Source organism: Rousettus aegyptiacus, unplaced genomic scaffold, assembly GCF_014176215.1.
Source record: "Rousettus aegyptiacus isolate mRouAeg1 unplaced genomic scaffold, mRouAeg1.p scaffold_m13_p_10, whole genome shotgun sequence".
NCBI lineage: Eukaryota > Metazoa > Chordata > Mammalia > Chiroptera > Pteropodidae > Rousettus > Rousettus aegyptiacus.
In genome coordinates, this window is record NW_023416285.1 from 56967154 (window position 1) to 56986720 (window position 19567).

General features: G+C 30.4%; 1 protein-coding gene across 2 annotated transcripts in view; it reads left to right on the top strand.

Moving 5' to 3' along the window:
- The first annotated feature begins 18525 nt into the window (after positions 1–18525).
- TECRL (trans-2,3-enoyl-CoA reductase like) overlaps positions 18526–19567 on the top strand; it is a 98126-nt gene continuing 97084 nt past the window's right edge. Inside the window, exon 1 of one of the 2 annotated variants that reach the window (XM_036227893.1) lies at positions 18526–18867. In XM_036227893.1, the coding sequence (XP_036083786.1) occupies positions 18634–18867 (234 nt within the window). In that variant the 5' untranslated portion in view covers positions 18526–18633. The remainder of the gene's footprint in view (positions 18868–19567) is intronic. The other variant, XM_036227894.1, reaches the window with a different exon arrangement.

The following is a 19567-nucleotide window of genomic DNA, read 5'->3' on the forward strand; positions in this document are numbered from 1 at the left end:
AAAATTTGAAAACTTTTAGAAGAAAGTTTATCAGGTCAGCAAATGAAAAATTTTCTTAAAGTTTGCAAAATAGTTGAACAAAGAAAAATAATTGATAGATTACTCTGAAATTAAGAATTTGTGTTAATTAAACACACTATCAAGAGCAAGATATGACAAGTCAAAAGACTTGTGAAAATAATAATACATACATACAATCAATAAAAGATTTAAATACAGACACTGTAAAGAGCCTCCAATAAATTATTTGAAGAAGCAAACAATTCAGTAGAAAATATAAACAAAAATTTGGAGCTGGTTTTAACAAAAAAGAAAAAACGTTTCATCAAAAAAATCTATGAAAATATGCTCAACTTTATGAATAATCTGGGAAATTAAAATTCAAGTAACAGTGAAAAATTATTTTATACAAACTATGTTGGAAAAGAATGAAATATATGAAAATATCAAGTACAGAAAAGGTTGTGTAGCACTGGAAATTTTAGACATACCTGCTGAACGTTTAAATTTATGCAACGACTTTGGAAAACAATTTTAATTTCCTATTAATTGAACACGTCTGCATTTATGACACAGCCATTGTTGTACTTCTGAGGGTTCAACAACAAAATAACTTTCATGTGTGTACCAAGAATCATGTAAACACATTTTTATTGCATGATTGTTTATAAAAGAAATAAAAAAATGAAAACAAAAACCAAAATCCTGACAAATGTTTAATGAAAATATTATGTCCAGTCAGAGTTAAATAAGTTTTACTATACATGAAAAGATGGAATGATATGATCGGACATCAAGTCTAATGATGAGTGACCGTTTTCTTTGACTGGAATTGCTGCCGACAATAGAAAATGTGGGAGAACATGCAAACCACAGAAGAATAAGAACTGTTCATATAAATATCAAAAAGTGGCCCCAAGAATTCCACACAATATATTGTTTAAGGATAAATACTGCAAAATTAAGTAAAGGTTAACTGAGGGAGAAAGCAAGTTACTTTTGTGTAGGACCACAAAGTAAACTTTAAATGATATTTTTTTAGCGTCATGTCGTGATACTTGGGTTTTTGTTTTATTAAAGCTATGTTATTTGCAGTATTTGTATTCACGAAAATAAAAATAATTTAAATCCACATGTACAACCATGTTTAAATATCTATTTTTCTCTTTACATCTACACAATACCCACTATCCCTATAAAAACAAGCACAAACACAAAGATTAGAACCTTTAAGGATTAAATTCTTAACATACATCTTTCATCATATAGGAAAATCTTTGTTTTGCTTATAAACGTTTTTTACTTCTCTGCTTATCTCTTACTAAACAAAGTTTTGAGTGCAAATACTTTTTATCAGGCAGTCAAATTTTTCCTCAGAAAACGGGCTCAGGCCCAAGTGTGCTCTCTTTATAACTTTGTCAAATTGCTTAACTACATTGTTTCAAAATATCTAATTCTATTTAATAAAGAACTTTTTACATATGGTTGTTTTAAAGAGTAACAAACATGATTACTTCTTTGAAATGTATATAAAATGGTATTACAAAAAATGTGATGATTTTATTTGCTGTTTGTTTTCGAAAATAGGGATGACTCAGCAGCATGTATACAAATCTATATGCTTTTCTGATGTACATTTTGAAATTGTATTAACATAATTTGAAGCAAAAACATAGCTATTCTCCTTCCTTCTATGTTAAAAGCAAGCATTATCTCATAGCATCTTTGTCATTTGCTAAACTAACAATGACACAATGAAAACAACCCAAAGTCTGGGAACTTTTCCACACAATGGAGCTTTCAAAGTGCAACATGAGCGGCCACAGACAGTTTAAGGTTATGATTAATGATAGTCCTGGAAAGCTTATTAAAAATGGCAGTTTATTTGTTTCATGTTGACATTGAATCTTTAATCAACACATGTAGTTGCTAAGTAGAAAATAAGAAATAATACATATTTCAGTTTTTCAAAAATATAATCAGTGAAATAGAATGTACAATTAAGTATGATAAACAGTATTTTTGAATGAGCTTAGTGTTTTTCTTAATTAAATTTGAACCAAAAGAACAAGCTATGACTTTAACAGATGTTTCCTGAAATCTCTTCAGACACATGATTTATAAATTTATGAAAAACACTATAAATAGATATTAATTGCTCTAATAATCTAAAGAGCATATCTTAAAATTAATGAGACTTTATAAAGTTAAAATGAAAAGTAGTGTAGAATAAATGGATGATTTTGAGCAGCATGCATGTGTGATAAAGATGTTGTTTTACTGATATAAAACTTTAATACTTCGAGATAACAACATAGGACCATAGGACCAATATAAGTGAGCACATAAGGGAAAGCAATTTTAAAGAGAAAACTGAATTGCAGTCTTTTGAAGCAGCCTTTGTTACTAGTTTTTACTCTGAATATATACAGCTACTCTGAAAATGTAAGCAATTTTTTTTTAGAGCTAAGGGAATAGTTTTGTGCCTCTATGTGTTCCTTATTGTGTCAGGCAATATATTTATTTTCCATTCTTTATGGATTCTAAATTGTTATGTCAATATTCTACCCATTATTATTCTTTATTCAGAGTAACTGGATTAGTAGATTATTTAATTTCACCAATCCAATAAACATCGATATAGAAAATATAAAATATTGCAGAGGCTGATTTTTATGACCAAAAAAATGAATGTTTAAAAATTTGATGAAAATACTGCTATATAATTACTAAGAGGATGAGGGGAAAATAAGAGACTGGGAGATGGTGCATTAAATATATACATAATATAATTAAAATAACTATTTCATAATTACTAAACTTTTTTTAGGAATTGTGATCCATAAGCATTTTTAAAAAATTTAAACTGTTACTTAATGCATTAACAAGTCAGTGTTCGTTTCTATTCTCAGAACCAGGATATCCTATATACGTGGTTTTCTCACTTATTTTTATGGAAAATTCAAGATATCTCTTTAGATTCATAAGCAAGAAACATTTGTTCTTCTTTATCTGTCTTGCATAATATAGTCTGCCTGAGGAACCAAAAATCTAAAAACTTTTTTTAAAAGAGTTAGGTATGAAAGAAATAGCTTTTGGTCTAAAAGGTTTTCTTGATGTAGACAGATGTATTTGTGCCTTGTTTGTCATTTTCGAATCTGATAGCAGCAAAACAACTAAATGTTAAGACTATATCCGGCCACAATGATTTATAGCTCATTTAACTATCTGCTTTGCTTCATATTGAATACATCCAAGACACATTCAATAAATATTTCCCATATACCTACTATATGCCCGGCAATTATTCTTGGTGTTAAAGATATCCTGGTAAACAAAACAGACTCTGTGCAGCTTATACTCTAGTGGAGGTGGGAGGAGAATAAAAACAGAAAAAAATTGTATATTTCAAGTGCCAAATGGTAATATGTGTTCAGAAGAAATAAAGGAGGATAAAGACCCAGACTTATGGCCAATAGAGACAGAGTGGTTACATAATGTCTTCTTCGAAATAGTAATATTTAGTAGAAACCTGAAAAAAACATTTTTAAAAGTATTCTTGCAATTATCTGAGTAACCACACACTCCAAGAAAAGTGAAGACAAATTGCAAACCTGAGGGGAGAGATGGTTGGTGTTTTCTAGAAATAACTAGGCTGGAGCAACGGAGTAGAAAGAGGAAAGAGAATGATGAAGAAAGACAGGAGTTCAGGGCTCCAACGACACAAGACTGTGCCATATGATGTCATTTTGGTGCTTACTTTTTAGAAAAATGATAAGACCATTTTGGTTTATGTGGTGATTGGCTTTTGGGAAACAAAATTAGAAAAGGATAGCAGTTTGGAAGCTATGGCCAATTCAAAATAAATGATGGTGATGTTTTGAGAGAGATGATGTCTTCATAGAGTTTTCTATGGTTATGAAAATGCTCAGACTCTAAATATTTTTAAATAGTAAAACCAATAGCGTTTGAGTATGGACTGGCAATGGGGAGTGAGAAAGAAGAGCGGTAAGTGGTATTTGAATTTTGGCCAGGAAAACAAAAATTGCCATTTACCTAAACATAAATGACTACAGAGAAAATATTTGTTGGAGAAAATCAGGTTTTAAAAGAATGTTTTGTTTTCGACATTTATTTGACATCCCTCTTAGGCTAGTTATTCAAGAAAGATATTACTAGGTAGTTAGGAATGGGAATGTGATGTTCATGCTAACGGTCAGAATTGAAGTTAAAGTTTAAGATTTATTTCCAAGTGTAGTTCGTATTTAAAATTATATGACTTCATGAGAGCCCATTGCTCACTACTTCACTTTCTTCATGCCTTTGGTCAAAAACTACCTAATGTTCAAGGTCTTCTATGTCAACTCTATTTTAATTTGCAAAATTTTTCCTGTCTCCAATTTATTTTTCTCCTTAATATTTACACCTTCTAATACAGTATATAATTTATTACTATGTATTATAGGACCTTCTGTCAAATAGAATGTGCACTGAAGAAGTCCAGATATTTGTTTAGTTTGTTTATTGTTATATCTCTACCACCCAATATAGTGCCTATTATATAATAGGTGCTAAATAAATACTTAATAAGGAAAAGCTGTAAAACAAGATTACATTATTTAGACAGTGACTGTGCTTTATTTAAAAAAAAAAGAAAGAAAGAAAGAAAAAGAAAAAGGAAGAGCTTTTGGACTAACCCAAGGGAAGAGAATAGCAGGATTTATAGTTTTAGGAAGAATTCTAGAAGTAATTCTTTAGAGACAAGGAAAGTGAAAAAAGAGAACTGGGGCAGATGGAATCCCAGAGGCCAGCTTATGAAAATGTTTTGAGAAGTAGGTTAAATATTGCAGACTGTTTTAAAAACTGAGGACTGACACTTGAAAATTTGATTTACAAAAATGGACATCAACGATGATCTTAGGAACTGGGCATGAGCAAGTGACATGTTAAAATGAGGCCAAAAGGGAATAAGAGTAAAGGAAATGGGACAAGGATCCTAGATAAAATTTGCAAGAGTTCTATATAAAAGTAACATAGAAATAAGGAGTAGCTCGCTGAAAAAAAAAAAAATAGGGGGTAAAGAGATTTTTTGAAAAATATAAGTGGTACTTGACATTCATGAGCCGCAATTAGTGATTGAGTAAAAAATTATTTATATCATGATTCACTACAAAAGAGGTTATTTGCTGGACTGACATTCAGGCAAAAAGAAATGGCATTCAGTGTACAGTTGGAGATTTTGGCCTTACGTGGGAGAAAAGTAAGTCTTGTAATATGACTGCAAAGCAGTAGGAATATAGAGGCACAAAGAAGGTTTTTTGACCAATATGGAACTTCATTGCTTATATTTTCTTATTAATATGGGAAGAAACTTCAACTGTTGAAAGAGAGGGGACTGAAGTAAAAGTGTTGGAATAACAAGAAAGTGAGAAAGTCTCAGATACTCAGATATGTTCAGCTAAATATAGATGTGCATGGAGTCAATGGCAAAATTAAGAATTAGCCTTTTCCAAACAAACAAATCTTTCCTATACATATTGGAGAGAAAAGAAACAATTTTATAATAATTTTATAAAGTGAACACAATTTATGTTAACTTTTAATTTTAAGAAATCATTTTTCTATCTAGTTTTATAGTTTGACATATATGAATATTTTTGCATATGTACATATACACATACACATTTTTCTTTTTCATTAATATTTAAACTTTAAAAAGTTTTAATTTAATTTCCGGTGTCTTATTTCAGCTTGAAAGTTTCTAAAGTCAAGAGGTATAATAAGATTTAATAACAAAAGAGTTGATAAACATCATACTTATTTGGTGGATAATTAATAAAATTAAAATCATATTAATGGAAACAAATATTTATAAAATATATTAAATTGTATTATATCAATCAAAAGTTAAAATAATAAGCACATTGATATTCATTACTTAGAAGATGACCTATGTGATATTTAGAACCAAATTTAAGGGAGTTTATAAAATCATTCTGCATATTTACTAATATTTACAGACAAAAGAAAAGAGTCATGAGAAATAAATATAAAATTAGGAAAAAACAATGATTATTTTTATGGAATTTTTTCATAGTCCCTGGTATAAGGTAGTTGGTGCAATGTGAACCTTATAGTAATTTTATAGTAATTATTAACTTCTCTAATTTAATGACTGCCATTTATGTGTAGACTGTACTAAAATATAGAAGATGCAATGTCATAACAGTGAAACTCACTGCTCTGAAGACTAGCCAGGAAGCAAAGCTACTGACATATTTATCAGAATGTTAAAAATTGCAAGACACCTTGGATTTCTGGATGAAAACTTTACAGTTTTACCAGTTTTCCTTGCATCTAATCTCACTACAGAAGAGTAATACATTTTAAAATAAAAGTTTGTATTCTTTTATACTTATCCTTCATCTTGTTTGAGGGTTATATCTCATGCCCTCTTTATTTATAACAAAAATGCTTCCTTTTAAAAAGAGTCATAACGATAAAATAATAATAATAATAATATAAAGAACACATCCAAGATTTACCATTTTTTGACTTGGATGAATATATTTTTGTAAATTATTTCAGAGTTATTTCCAGACATCATAGTCTTTCTCCCTAAATAATTTAACATTCAAACACTCATTTCCTAAGCATACTCTCTTACATGACTACAGTAATATTATCCAATTTAACACATTAGGTATTTATACAAAAATGTTATTTGATATACATTTCATTATTTCTGTAATTATCTAAAATTCATCCTTTATAGAATTGCACAAATTTCTGTCAACTCTATATCCAATTGAGAATTAAATATTTATTATTCTTCCTGTTTCTTTAGTTTTCTTCATCTGAGACAATTATTTAGGCATTTTTTTAACATTGTAACTTTTGAGGAATTTAGTTCGGTTTTATTTTTATCTAATATATCCTTAAGGTTAGAGTGAACAATTATTCTAGAAAATGATACTAAAAAATTAATATGTCCTCAGCTCATCATATCAGAAGATACAATATATCAGTTTATTACAGTTTTGTTGGTTATCATAGATCACTTATGGTGATGGCTTCGAGGTTTCTTCCATGAAATATTATCATTTGCCCTCTATAATAAATGATTGTTTCATGGGAAAACATTGGGAACTATGTGAATATTCTGTTTTGTACTTCATTAAAAATTATTGTCTAAAAAAATTAATATGATGATAGCAAAATGGTGTATTTGTGATTCTATTATTCCTTATTAGTTAGTATTCTGCAAAAAATTTTCATTCTTCACTATTATATGATTGCATAGACCAGTAAGACAGTAGATACAAAAAAGTACCTGAATTTTATATTTTCCTGCTGTATGATTCTTAATTTATCTATTGTCAGTCCATTTTACCAAGACACAGACATGGCAGAGTTTGAGTATGATTATTCTTCACTGGATCTTTCTTTCCTGATATAATTAAAGAAATATTCTGGCCCCATGAATCTTTTAGTCCAATATTGGTATTTGCTGTGCTTACTGACATAAAACTATATTTTATCCATCTTAAACATAATTATTGCCATTTATTCATTTACTTATTAAACTTTACTGAGTGCCTGCCATACTGTGCACTAGGTATTGAGCTATATTACTTCAAAAGACAGATTAAGATAAATCCTGAGATTAAAAAAAAAAAATTTCTTTATAAAAACTGCATAATATACCATTCAATACATGTTTTAAAAAATGACTATTCAGAATAGTACAGTTTAGTTTCTTTATACAGTAAACATAATGATTCCGTGGTGGCCTACTTCAGTCCTTAAGAGAATTGTGTACTTCTAGGTATCTCTATGGAAGGGATGTAGAAATGTCAAGAAAAATCACAAAGCTATAGGGCAAAGTTAGAATTAATGCAAGCCAGAGGAGCATGAGCCTATGTATCAGACAAAGAACATTGTGTTTGCTATTTCATTAAAAGTAAGCTTCCCAAAGAGCAACACCAATTGCTCTGTTATCTCACACACACACACACACACACACACACACACGTATGCACAAATATATTCATGCAGTGAAGATACTGAGTATGACGAATCCTTAGTTTTTGAAAGTTTGTCATTGAAAATGTGTGTCTATCATTTTCGGTCACTATTATATTTTGATAATATATACATATATCTGTACTGAATAATTTTAACTAAATAATAATATATAATAGATCTCTTCACATATGTTTAGCTTTGTATTATATGTGTATGACTATAAAAGGTGATGCTGAGAAGTATTAAGAACTTAGACTGCTTTTTAGCCAGTTATGCCACTTTTTAACGATATCATTTTGATCAAGTTTCTTAAACTTTCTGTGCCACTGTTTCTATATTTACAGTATAAACCACCTTATACAGTTGCTGTGTGGATAAGCACTGAGTACATTGACTAGACTATAATAAGCCTCACATGAGCATTGGCAACTATTCTGTGAATACCAAGTACTTTAATTTAAATATAATCTTAATTGGTTTCTAAATAGATTAAATGGTGTGAACTGTGGCATAAATGTATCAAAATGAAAACAACGCAATGATCCCAATCATAAAACAAGATGATATTTCAAATACTGAAATATTTAATTTCTCTGCCTCCAGGTGAAAATGTACCTCAAACCTCTCAGGTCATATTGTTCAATTTTTTAAAAAAAGTATGCATTAAAAACCTGAATAAAAATAAAATAACTGATTTTTAAATTATGAGGATGAAGAGTTAACACCCTCATTCTGTGATGTCTCAGTTTTATATCTCTGATGTGTTTTAAATTTTCTAGAAGACCTATGAAACCAAAGAAATGTATTGGCTTCAATCCCTCATTCATTAAAAAAAACAACTACATATAATAAAACCCAACAAAGTTCTTCTCAAATTGAATCTTAACTTTCTCTTTGACCATAATTTTTCCACAGCTTGTCAAAGTAGAGCAAAAACTGCATAGAAAGTGTTAATTCTGTTTCTAAATAAATAGGTCACAAATGTTGGGATTTTTTTTTTTTCAGGTTCTTTCTACAAATATAAAGGAACTCTATAGTCCACACCATTCAAGGCAAGAAATTCCTGAAAGGAGAGAAATAGGCCTGGTCTCAGTTCCCAAAATAAAGGGCAGCATGTGCCAACACATATCAGAGAACAACTGTAATCACAAGACAGACCCTGGGGAAGGGCAGGCTTCAACAATTTGGAAACTCTCCAAGGATGATTTAGAGCACACAAGACAGGATATAGATAACTTCCCTAATAAAAATAATAGTGTGCAATTAAGAAAAATGAAGCTGGCAAAACTGAGTTAAAGACTGAGATTGAATAGTCTGTGGTGAGTTTATAATTTTTATAAGTGATTCAAATAAAACATTTTGTAAATATTCAAATAGATTTTTTAAAAAATAGATGATCAAGATAAACAGAAATATGTGGTCTGTTTGAAACTGAATATAAAGAAAGTTCTGTCTCCTTTTTATTTTTTCTCTTCCAGGGGTATTTTAATTTTACAAAAAAACTTGAACATTATACACACACGACATGAGGATGTTTTGCTCAATATTTTTTTTTTTAAAAAAGATTAAATCTCAATCAAATTGATGTGCTTTTCAGGAAACCATTTAATTTCACCAGTCTTGATGAAGTACTGAGACTTTCACTCCAGTCTGTTTTACTAATTAATAATAATATCATAAGGTTTCACAGTACGTTTTCACATACATTACTTTAACTGTACAATAACCTTTTGAGGACTATTATGCAGGTTTCATTTCTATTTATTTTTTATTATGACTGATTTTAAACAGAAAAAAAGCTTTTAAATATTACTTAGAAATCATGAATAGAAGGAGCCTGAGAGATCATGTTGAGAATGTGGTTATTTCATGAATGATTTAATTAGTATTAATTAAGAGGGACTCCCAGTTTACACACTATCACACAGCACACATTGGCAGAGTTAGAAGAAGAATCTACATCTGTGACTTAAATTCCAGAGCCCTTTCCACTATATTTTAGCTATGTTGCCTTTTAACAGAACAACTATCACGTATCTATAATGTGAAATAATTTATCCACCATTTTTTTTTATTGATGATTGTTTTAGATCAATACTAATCTATTGGCCAAAAACAGAAAAGTGAAAATTTGTCCTGGTAAGAACACTTGTTTTTCTCTCCTATGTCTTTCCTGTGATTTATTTCATGTAATCAAAATAATTTTTCAATTATTATGTATAATTTTTCAATCATTATGTATTAGTTGAAATGTTAACATTGGTGATTTAAACCACTTTATAGTTTTAGGACTTTCAGAAGCTTGTGTAACAGGTCAGTATTAAAATAATTTTGAGGAAAGCTCATATACTCTAGACTTGGAAAATAATTTATTTTTGTATTGCTAAGATTCTTTCTATCTGCTTTTAGCCTGCTGATTCAGAGCTCATTTCATAGTTCATTGGTATCACTAAAATTTGGAAAATTGGAGAAAAACAAGACAACATAAACTTTATAGGGGAAGAAGATATATATACTTGTAGATATTTGGGGGAGTCAATTGAACTAGATTAGAACTGTGTCTGCTTGTCAGTTTGTTATTATGGGTTAATTTCACTTTCTGTGAACTAGTATTATAACCATGTAGGTTTAGAAAGGTAGAGAGAAGGGATGCAACCTGAATACTTAAGCAGGGTGATGGGGTGAAAAAAGGCATGATTTCATTTTGGGAAGCATAAATTGGATTTTGGAGGCTAACACTCAGGAAATACATGGTATGTATATATTGAACTCTATTTTTGAGAAACTTCTCTATTTACTTTGTATGTATTATTCTATTAGATTTCATAAAAGTTTTATGAATTTCATAGTGTTATCAAAATGTAAGAGATAATAGAAAGCTTGAGATCACATATCTATTTAATTACAACAAGAAACTTCTTGGACCCATACTATTTCCATTAAACAATGTTATTTCCTAGACATATATTACTTGCTTATATATTTGCCTAGGTCCAAATATAGTGTATCTTGATATTTATTTTGATATTCTGCTCATACTTTAACTCCCTAAACTCTAATTCTTTGTACCTAATATATAAGAATTTCTTATGAGCATTGAGAAAAAATCACCCAAGACAAATGCTTTGTTTTTGGCTTCCTATATTTTTCTCTCTGTCACTCACCTAACCCCAGGTTTAGTGTCTTTTAGGATTTCCTCCAATAACATTTAGCACAGATTAACAGCAGAGTTTTTATCATGAGGTCTTTTCTACAATTAAAGATGTTCTTAAACTCTAGCGATCACCTTATTTTGATGTCATTAATATCTAAACTTTCTGAGGAAAATTCAACCATGTGATGATTTATTCATTCAACAAATGACATTGCACACTTACTATATACCAGGATTTATATTATTCTTGAATGTAGAGTGATGGACAAATTTAGATCCAATCTCTGCCTCATAAACCTTATGGTATGATGAGTGACAAAGTCAGTGGTTACATGTTACAAACATGTATAGAAAATTACGATTGTCATCTCTTGACTAGAATATTGCTAAAACTATAAGTATAATTGAGCTACTATGTAGAGGAAGGGCCAAGAACCATTTATACAATGATAGCCCATAAAATTCTTTACATTTTTATATTTTTGCCAATAATTCAAAAGAAGATGTATCAGTTCTGGAAATTTCCAATATTATAATATTATGATAACATCTTCTGTGAACGTGCAGCTACTCGAATTTGAAATATTATGATTTAGAAAAGCTATCATGAAATTTCAAAAACAAATGGAGTATCAATGATAAAACTGAACTAACTAAGAAGCAAAAGACCCAGAATAATGCTCATGTTATTAAAGAAGAAGAAACTTGGGTGACTAACACTACCCCACACCAATACTTATGTTAGGTAGATAGAGAGACATGAGCGACAGGAGAATGAAAGCCTAACCGAGAGCCCTCCCTTAAGACCTCCCTGAAATATCCATTTTAAAATTAAAAACTACCTTTACATCTTGGAATACAAAGAAGTAAAAACCACAAATATAACTCCTGGTTTAGTCTGGCTACAAGCACTTGTGCAGTTAGTACTGATCTTTCTTAACCTTAGCCTCATTATACCATCATTATAATATTGTACATATGCCCAGAAGTTCATAAATGTAATTATGACTGAATTCTGGGTAACCGCATGTGCAGTAGGCAAAGGGTTTTATAATGGCTAAATGTCAATCAATTGATTAATATCTAAACTTTCAGAGGAAAATTCAACCATGTGATGATTTATTCATTCAACAAATGACATTGCACACTTACTATATACCAGGATTTATATTATTCTTGAATGTAGAGTGATGGACAAATTTAGATCCAATCTCTGCCTCATAAACCTTATGGTATGATGAGTGACAAAGTCAGTGGTTACATGTTACAAACATGTATAGAAAATTACGATTGTCATCTCTTGACTAGAATATTGCTAAAACTATAAGTATAATTGAGCTACTATGTAGAGGAAGGGCCAAGAACCATTTATACAATGATAGCCCATAAAATTCTTTACATTTTTATATTTTTGCCAATAATTCAAAAGAAGATGTATCAGTTCTGGAAATTTCCAATATTATAATATTATGATAACATCTTCTGTGAACGTGCAGCTACTCGAATTTGAAATATTATGATTTAGAAAAGCCATCATGAAATTTCAAAAACAAATGGAGTATCAATGATAAAACTGAACTAACTAAGAAGCAAAAGACCCAGAATAATGCTCATGTTATTAAAGAAGAAGAAACTTGGGTGACTAACACTACCCCACACCAATACTTATGTTAGGTAGATAGAGAGACATGAGCGACAGGAGAATGAAAGCCTAACCGAGAGCCCTCCCTTAAGACCTCCCTGAAATATCCATTTTAAAATTAAAAACTACCTTTACATCTTGGAATACAAAGAAGTAAAAACCACAAATATAACTCCTGGTTTAGTCTGGCTACAAGCACTTGTGCAGTTAGTACTGATCTTTCTTAACCTTAGCCTCATTATACCATCATTATAATATTGTACATATGCCCAGAAGTTCATAAATGTAATTATAACAGACTGAATTCTGGGTAACCGCATGTGCAGTAGGCAAAGGGTTTTATAATGGCTAAATGTCAATCAATTGATTAATATCTAAACTTTCAGAGGAAAATTCAACCATGTGACGATTTATTCAATCATCTAGGCCTACCTCTGTAACTACCCAACAAGGGCCAACATATAGCATACTTCTTGAATTCCGTGGGGCTATAGCATCTCTGGCTTAACGTATTTCTCTCTTGAAATATACTTTAACAAATCTTACTTTTCCTAAATTTCACTGGTCTGTAATTCTTTACTGTGTCAGCAGAAAGAACCGAGCTCTCTCAGTGCCCTCCAGAGGCAACACACATTATAAATCTAGAGTAACAAAGGCAATGTGGTGTTGGCAAAAGAATAGGAAGATCAATGGAACAGAATAAAGTCCAAAATAGACCCGAACTTTATAATCAACCAATTATAGGCAATCCAATAGAGAATGGATAACCTTTTCAACAAACAGTCCTAGAACAACTAGACACTCACATGCAAAAAGAAAACAAATCTATTCTCAGACCTTACATCTTTCACATAAATTAACTTGAAATAGAACATAGATCTAAATATAAAATGTAGAACTATAACAATTTTTAGAAGATAACATAGGCAAATATCTATGTGATCTTGGGTTTGGCAATTAGTTTTTAGATACGATACCAAGATCCATAAATAAAAAAAATAATAAATTAGAGTTTGTTAAAATTAAACTTTTTTGCTCTGTAAAAGAAACTCTTAAAGCATGAAAAGACAAGCCACAGACTGAAAGAAGGTTTTGAAAACACATATCTGATAAAGGACTTATATCAAAAATATGTGAAACTTGAAACAGCAAAAAAAAAAAAAAGATTATAAAATGGACAAAATATTGAACAGACACCTTGCCAAAGAAGATATATAGATATCAAGTAAGCATAATAAAAGATACTAAAAAAAAAAAAAAGCTGTCCCACATCATTTGTTATCAGAGAATTGCATGGTAAAATATTGAGATACCACATCACATCTATTGGAATGGCCAAAATCCAGAACAGTGGCAACACCAAATACTAGTAAGGATGTAGAGCAACAAAACTCTCACTCATTGCTGGCGGGAATGCAAAATGGTGTAGCCACTTTAAAAGGCAGTCCGACAGTTTGTTATAGAGCTAGATTATCATGCTAAGAAAAATAAGTCTACCATTCAATCTAGCAATAACACCCCTCATTATCTTCCCAATTAAAATGAAAATTATATTCACACAAATATCTGAACACAAATGTTTATAGCAGCAACCAAGGTATCCTTCAAAAGATTAATGAATAAATAAAATATGGAACATCCTATAAGGGAGTACCATTCAGCGATTAATTTAAAAAAAAAGAAGAAAAGAGCTCTCAAGCTAAAAAAGCCTGGAAGAAACTTAAATTCATATCGCTAGATGAAAGAAGCCAGTCTAAAAACACAAAATACTGTATGATTCTAACTAATGATATTCTGGAAAAGGCAAAACTATGAAGCCAATCAAAAGATCAGTAATTGCCAAAGGTTCAAGAGGAAAGGGTGGGGAGGGGCAGATAGATGGGTCACAGCACATTTTCAGATCAATGAAACTGTTTTGTGTGTATATCATGGTGGATACATGACTTTACACACTTGTCGAAACTCACAGAATTTTAAAACGCAAAGACTAAACTCTAAAATATAGACTTTTCTTAATAAATATCAGTTTTGGTTCATCTATTATAACAAATACCCCACACTAATTCAAGATACTAACATTTGGAGAAATTGTGTGTTGTGAGTGGCAGAGAAAGGGAATATTTGGGAATTCTGTATTCTTGATTACTCATTTTTTTGGTAAACTTTTCCAGGCAAAAGTTTCTCTAAAAATGTCTATTAATTATTTAAAAACGATCTAAGAAGAAGTAGCTCTTCAAATGCAGCATTATTCACAGTGGCCAAGACATGGAAACTACTAAAGTGTCCTTTGCTAGATGATTGGATAAAGAAAATGTGGTACAGGTAAAAATGGAATATTACTCAGTCATAAGAGATGAAATACTGTTGTTTGTGACAATGTGAATGGATTTCGAGATTATCATGCTAAGAAAAATAAGTCAGATAAAAAAGTTGAGAACCATGTGATTTCACTTATATGTGGGACATAAATCTAAAAGCAACAAATGAACAAGACAGAGACTCATAGACACAGACAACAGTTTAGTGATTACCAGAGGGAAGGGAGATGAGGGGAGGTAGAACAAGGTAAAGGGTGTCAAATATATGGCGATGGAAAGAAATTTAACTTTGGATAGTGTATTTTTGAATTGTACAATTGAAACTTAAGTAATTTACTTAACCAATGTTATCCCAATGCATTTAATAAAATAAAAAATGAATAAAAATAAGATATAGTAAAGCAAAAATGTTCAAATTGAAAATAAGTTGAAATGGAATGTTTTCTCTCAAAAAGTTATGAAACAAATGAGGGCCAAGAGCAATGCTATCTTAACCACCCCCTTCATATTTTACTATTAGTAAATACAATTAGAATAAAGATTCCTACTTGACACTGCATCTTTTTTTATTTTTAATAGTTTTCTATTTTAAATATACTTATATATTGCAATCCAGTTTACAAAATAGTATCCCAGTTTAGTGTTAGACAAATTATATTCAGGGTGTTATTTTCATTATGATCTATTTAGCAATAATCTTATAGAAATAGTATATATAAAATATTTTATTTTTAAAACTTCAAAAGTACATAATAAAATAATAAATAGCATAATATCCAAAATAATTTTTATTCTCCTACAAAATGGTTACCTTAGGTGATTGGTACAGACAAAAATCTGAAATTTTCCCCCTTCAAATAATGCTTTTTACTCGTTTTTTTTTTTTCTACCTTCTTTGTGTGTGTGGGAGGAGTGTTTATTTTATGGATTTTTTTTTTTTAATACAACATTGTAAAGGAAGTGCAGAGGTTTTTGTGTATTTTTAATCCAGTTTCCTTAGTTTTAATATCTCGCATAACTATGGTCATAGTTATCAAACTAATAAATTAACATTGGTATAATACTGTTAATTAAACTATGGATATTCTTGTTTTACCAATTTTCCATTAATTAATTTTTCTGTTTCAGGAAACTATCAGAGCATCGCATTGCATTTTCTCATCATGTTTCCATTTGTCTTTTTTTTTGTCACAGTCTCTCGATTTTTCCTTATATTTTATATTCTTTACAGTTTTGAAGAGTATTAGGTATATTACAGAATGTCTCTCAATTTGTATTTGTCTGATGCTTTCCTGCGGTTAGACTGAAGTAATAAACTCTTGGAAGAATACTACTACAGAGGCAAACTGTCCTCATCTCATGATATCAGTGGGTACATGACATTTCATGGTGATATTAGACTTGATCTCGGTTAAAATGCTGTCTATTTGCCAGTTTTCTCTAACTGTAAAGTTTCTATTTTCCCTTTCCACTCATTATTTCTTGTAAGTGTGTCATTGAGTGAAACCCACACTCAGGGGGAGAGTATCCACATAAGTTATTTGAAATTCTTGTGTAAGAAAATTTTAATTTTCATCCCCATTTATTTATTATTTATTTAAACACCTATTTATAACAGTATGGACCATTGTTCTTTGAGTTTATATTGTTCTTTGAGTTACAGTCTTTTATCATTAGTATTTATTTTCTTACTTGAATTTTAACTTTGGCAATGAGAAATCTTTCAGTTTGGATCCTGTGTCCTTTTGACTATTCCTTTCTTAAAAAAATAGAAACTATCTGTGATGATACATTATATGGATTGCAGTTATGTCTTTTTAATATAATGCAATAGTAGTTTACTTGAGCCATGCTATTAGCATCATATCGTCTGCTTACACCTTCGAGATACATTTATTGATTACATATTTATCAATTTAACATGTTTATTGGGCATCAACTGTGTTTCAGACACTATTCTAGGCACTGTAGGTAGTTTAGGGGATGAAAGTAGACATACAACAAGATGGTGATGAAACAGGCAGGGTCTTGTAGACATTTGCAGAAAACTTTGGCTTTTTGTTATATGAAAAAAGAAGCCCCTGCAGTGTGTTGAGCAGATTGTTGCATTAACTGCTTTAATATAGATGCTGTGCTGAAAAGAGTTTATAGATGGGTCAGTGTTGATGCAGGGAGACCAGTTTACAAAAGCAATGCGAGTGAGATTGATGTTTTGAAGGTAGCTGTGGGGATGATGAGAAAATTGTGTCCTGGATTTCTGATGGATTTTATTAAATCTGAAGTGTGAGAGAAAGGGAAATGGTAAGAATGATTTCATGTCTGAGTTCTGAAAAATTGCACAACGTGTGTATAAATATATGCACACACACATATACATATATCTGTTTTCTATGTTTTTTAAAATATTAAATATTGAGTGTAATGGTGGTAGGAGAATGAAAATGACAACTAAACAATGTGCAAGTAAATCTCCAGTTCTTAATGTGTAGTAAAACTACAAATAAATAATACATTATTTTATTTTATTGTAAAAGTAAAAATTAGGCTCATATAGATACATATATTTCCCGCTGTAATGTTAGCCATTTTCTTTTTAATACTTTTTTTGAAAATAACATCCAAGATATTTTTTGTAATATCCCTGTGAATTAGTGACAATATATTTTGGATTTTTTTTTTTTTTTAGTTGTTTCTTCACCAGATTAAAAAGTCTCATAGTACTTGGTGTCTTTTTCAGGTTGTTTATTATTTTTTATTATTTATTCTGAGATTATTTAAATTTTCCATAACTTAGTATTGTGGTGTCATACTGATTTTGTATATAAGTTTAATGATTTTCCAATGTTATATAATGTGTAGAAATGTTAAAATAGGTTTATTTCATTTTTCCTTAAGTTATAAAATTACTCTCTACATATTCTAGCTTCATATACAACTTCTCATCTTTCTGTTCTCTATGTGGAGTTAATAATCCATCCTTTTTGTATCAGATATATATTAAAAACATGCCATGAGTCTTTATCTTAGGCAACAAAATTCTATTATGTAGTAATATTTGGTGTTTTTAAATTTACCTATGAGATAGCACTAAGCTAATTTTAAATGCATTTGAATATGACGTTTATAATAATATGTGTGTTTGAAGATCAGTGAGTTCAGAATTCAGAGATAATAAAAACTGTCTATTCCTTTCTTGTTTTGGAATTTCAGATTCTAGTGGTCATATTAAGAAGCAGATATAAAAGAAGAAAGCAAGGAATAATTCAAATGCTGGTAAAGTAATCCTCTACATTGCAGCAATTCACAATGGTGTGTTATATATAGAAATAAGATCTGTCATTGTTTTCAACCCTGCTAAATAAATCTGAACTCCTGGAATGGCATGCCACTTGACCTTTTGGGTTTCATCGGTGGTATTTAACTGGTGCAAAGGAAACACACTTGCAAAGTGTCTCCTGTTGACATGACAGATTCCCCTGGTAGTTCACACAATGTTCAATAGGCCCAAGTCCCTTGCTTCAGAATGCAAGAGAGAATTCTTTTCCCAAGGAGGTACCCAGTCCATACTGAAGAATGATATGAGAAATTTTCACTCTTTGTCACCAACTGTGCTTTCGGCAGGCCCTGCGAAATCATCTCCAGCGGCTAAACGTTCAAAAGCCTCTCACTTTGAGATTGAAATACTTGATGCTCAAACAAGAAAGCAGATATGTATTGTGGATAAGGTGAGTTTTATTTATTTATTTAAATTTCTCTATCTGTCTCAAAGATTATTAATCACTCGATTAAATGACAACAACTGTTCTAAAATATATTCCTGGCATTTAGTGTTAATGTTCTGATGAGCAGCATACTTTACACATTGTTTCAGAAGATATTTGCTACATCTTGCATAATCAATTTAAATAGTAGCCAGTAATTATGAGGTTCTAGTTGTTCTGCTAACACTGACCATTGTCCAGAGGCAAAATTTCCAGTGCTCACAGTCTCAGCCTACAGGAAAAATTACTCTCTAGGTTTTCCTTTACATTTACTTTATTGCATATTCATATTATCATAGCATTCTAATAATATTTGTGGAAAATAGCAAACAAGACACTGAAGTTACCAGAAATTACATTTTGCATAATGATGAAATCTAGTTATTTAAAAATTACTTAGAATTTTTTTTAAAAAAATGCTTACAGTACCTGGTATTCTGAAATGGTCTCCCATTCAAGGACTAACTAGGCTCGAACCTGCTTAGAGTGATGAGATCAAGCATGTTCATGGTGGCATGGCTATAGACAAAAAAATTACTTAGAATTGATTTAATTATTTGTCTTCAGAAACAACCAAAAAAAATCTTACTTTTGATGGTTTACTTATTTCAAAACAATAATGTCCATGTTTCTAAAGAGAATGTCTTGCTTGATTTACCTATTT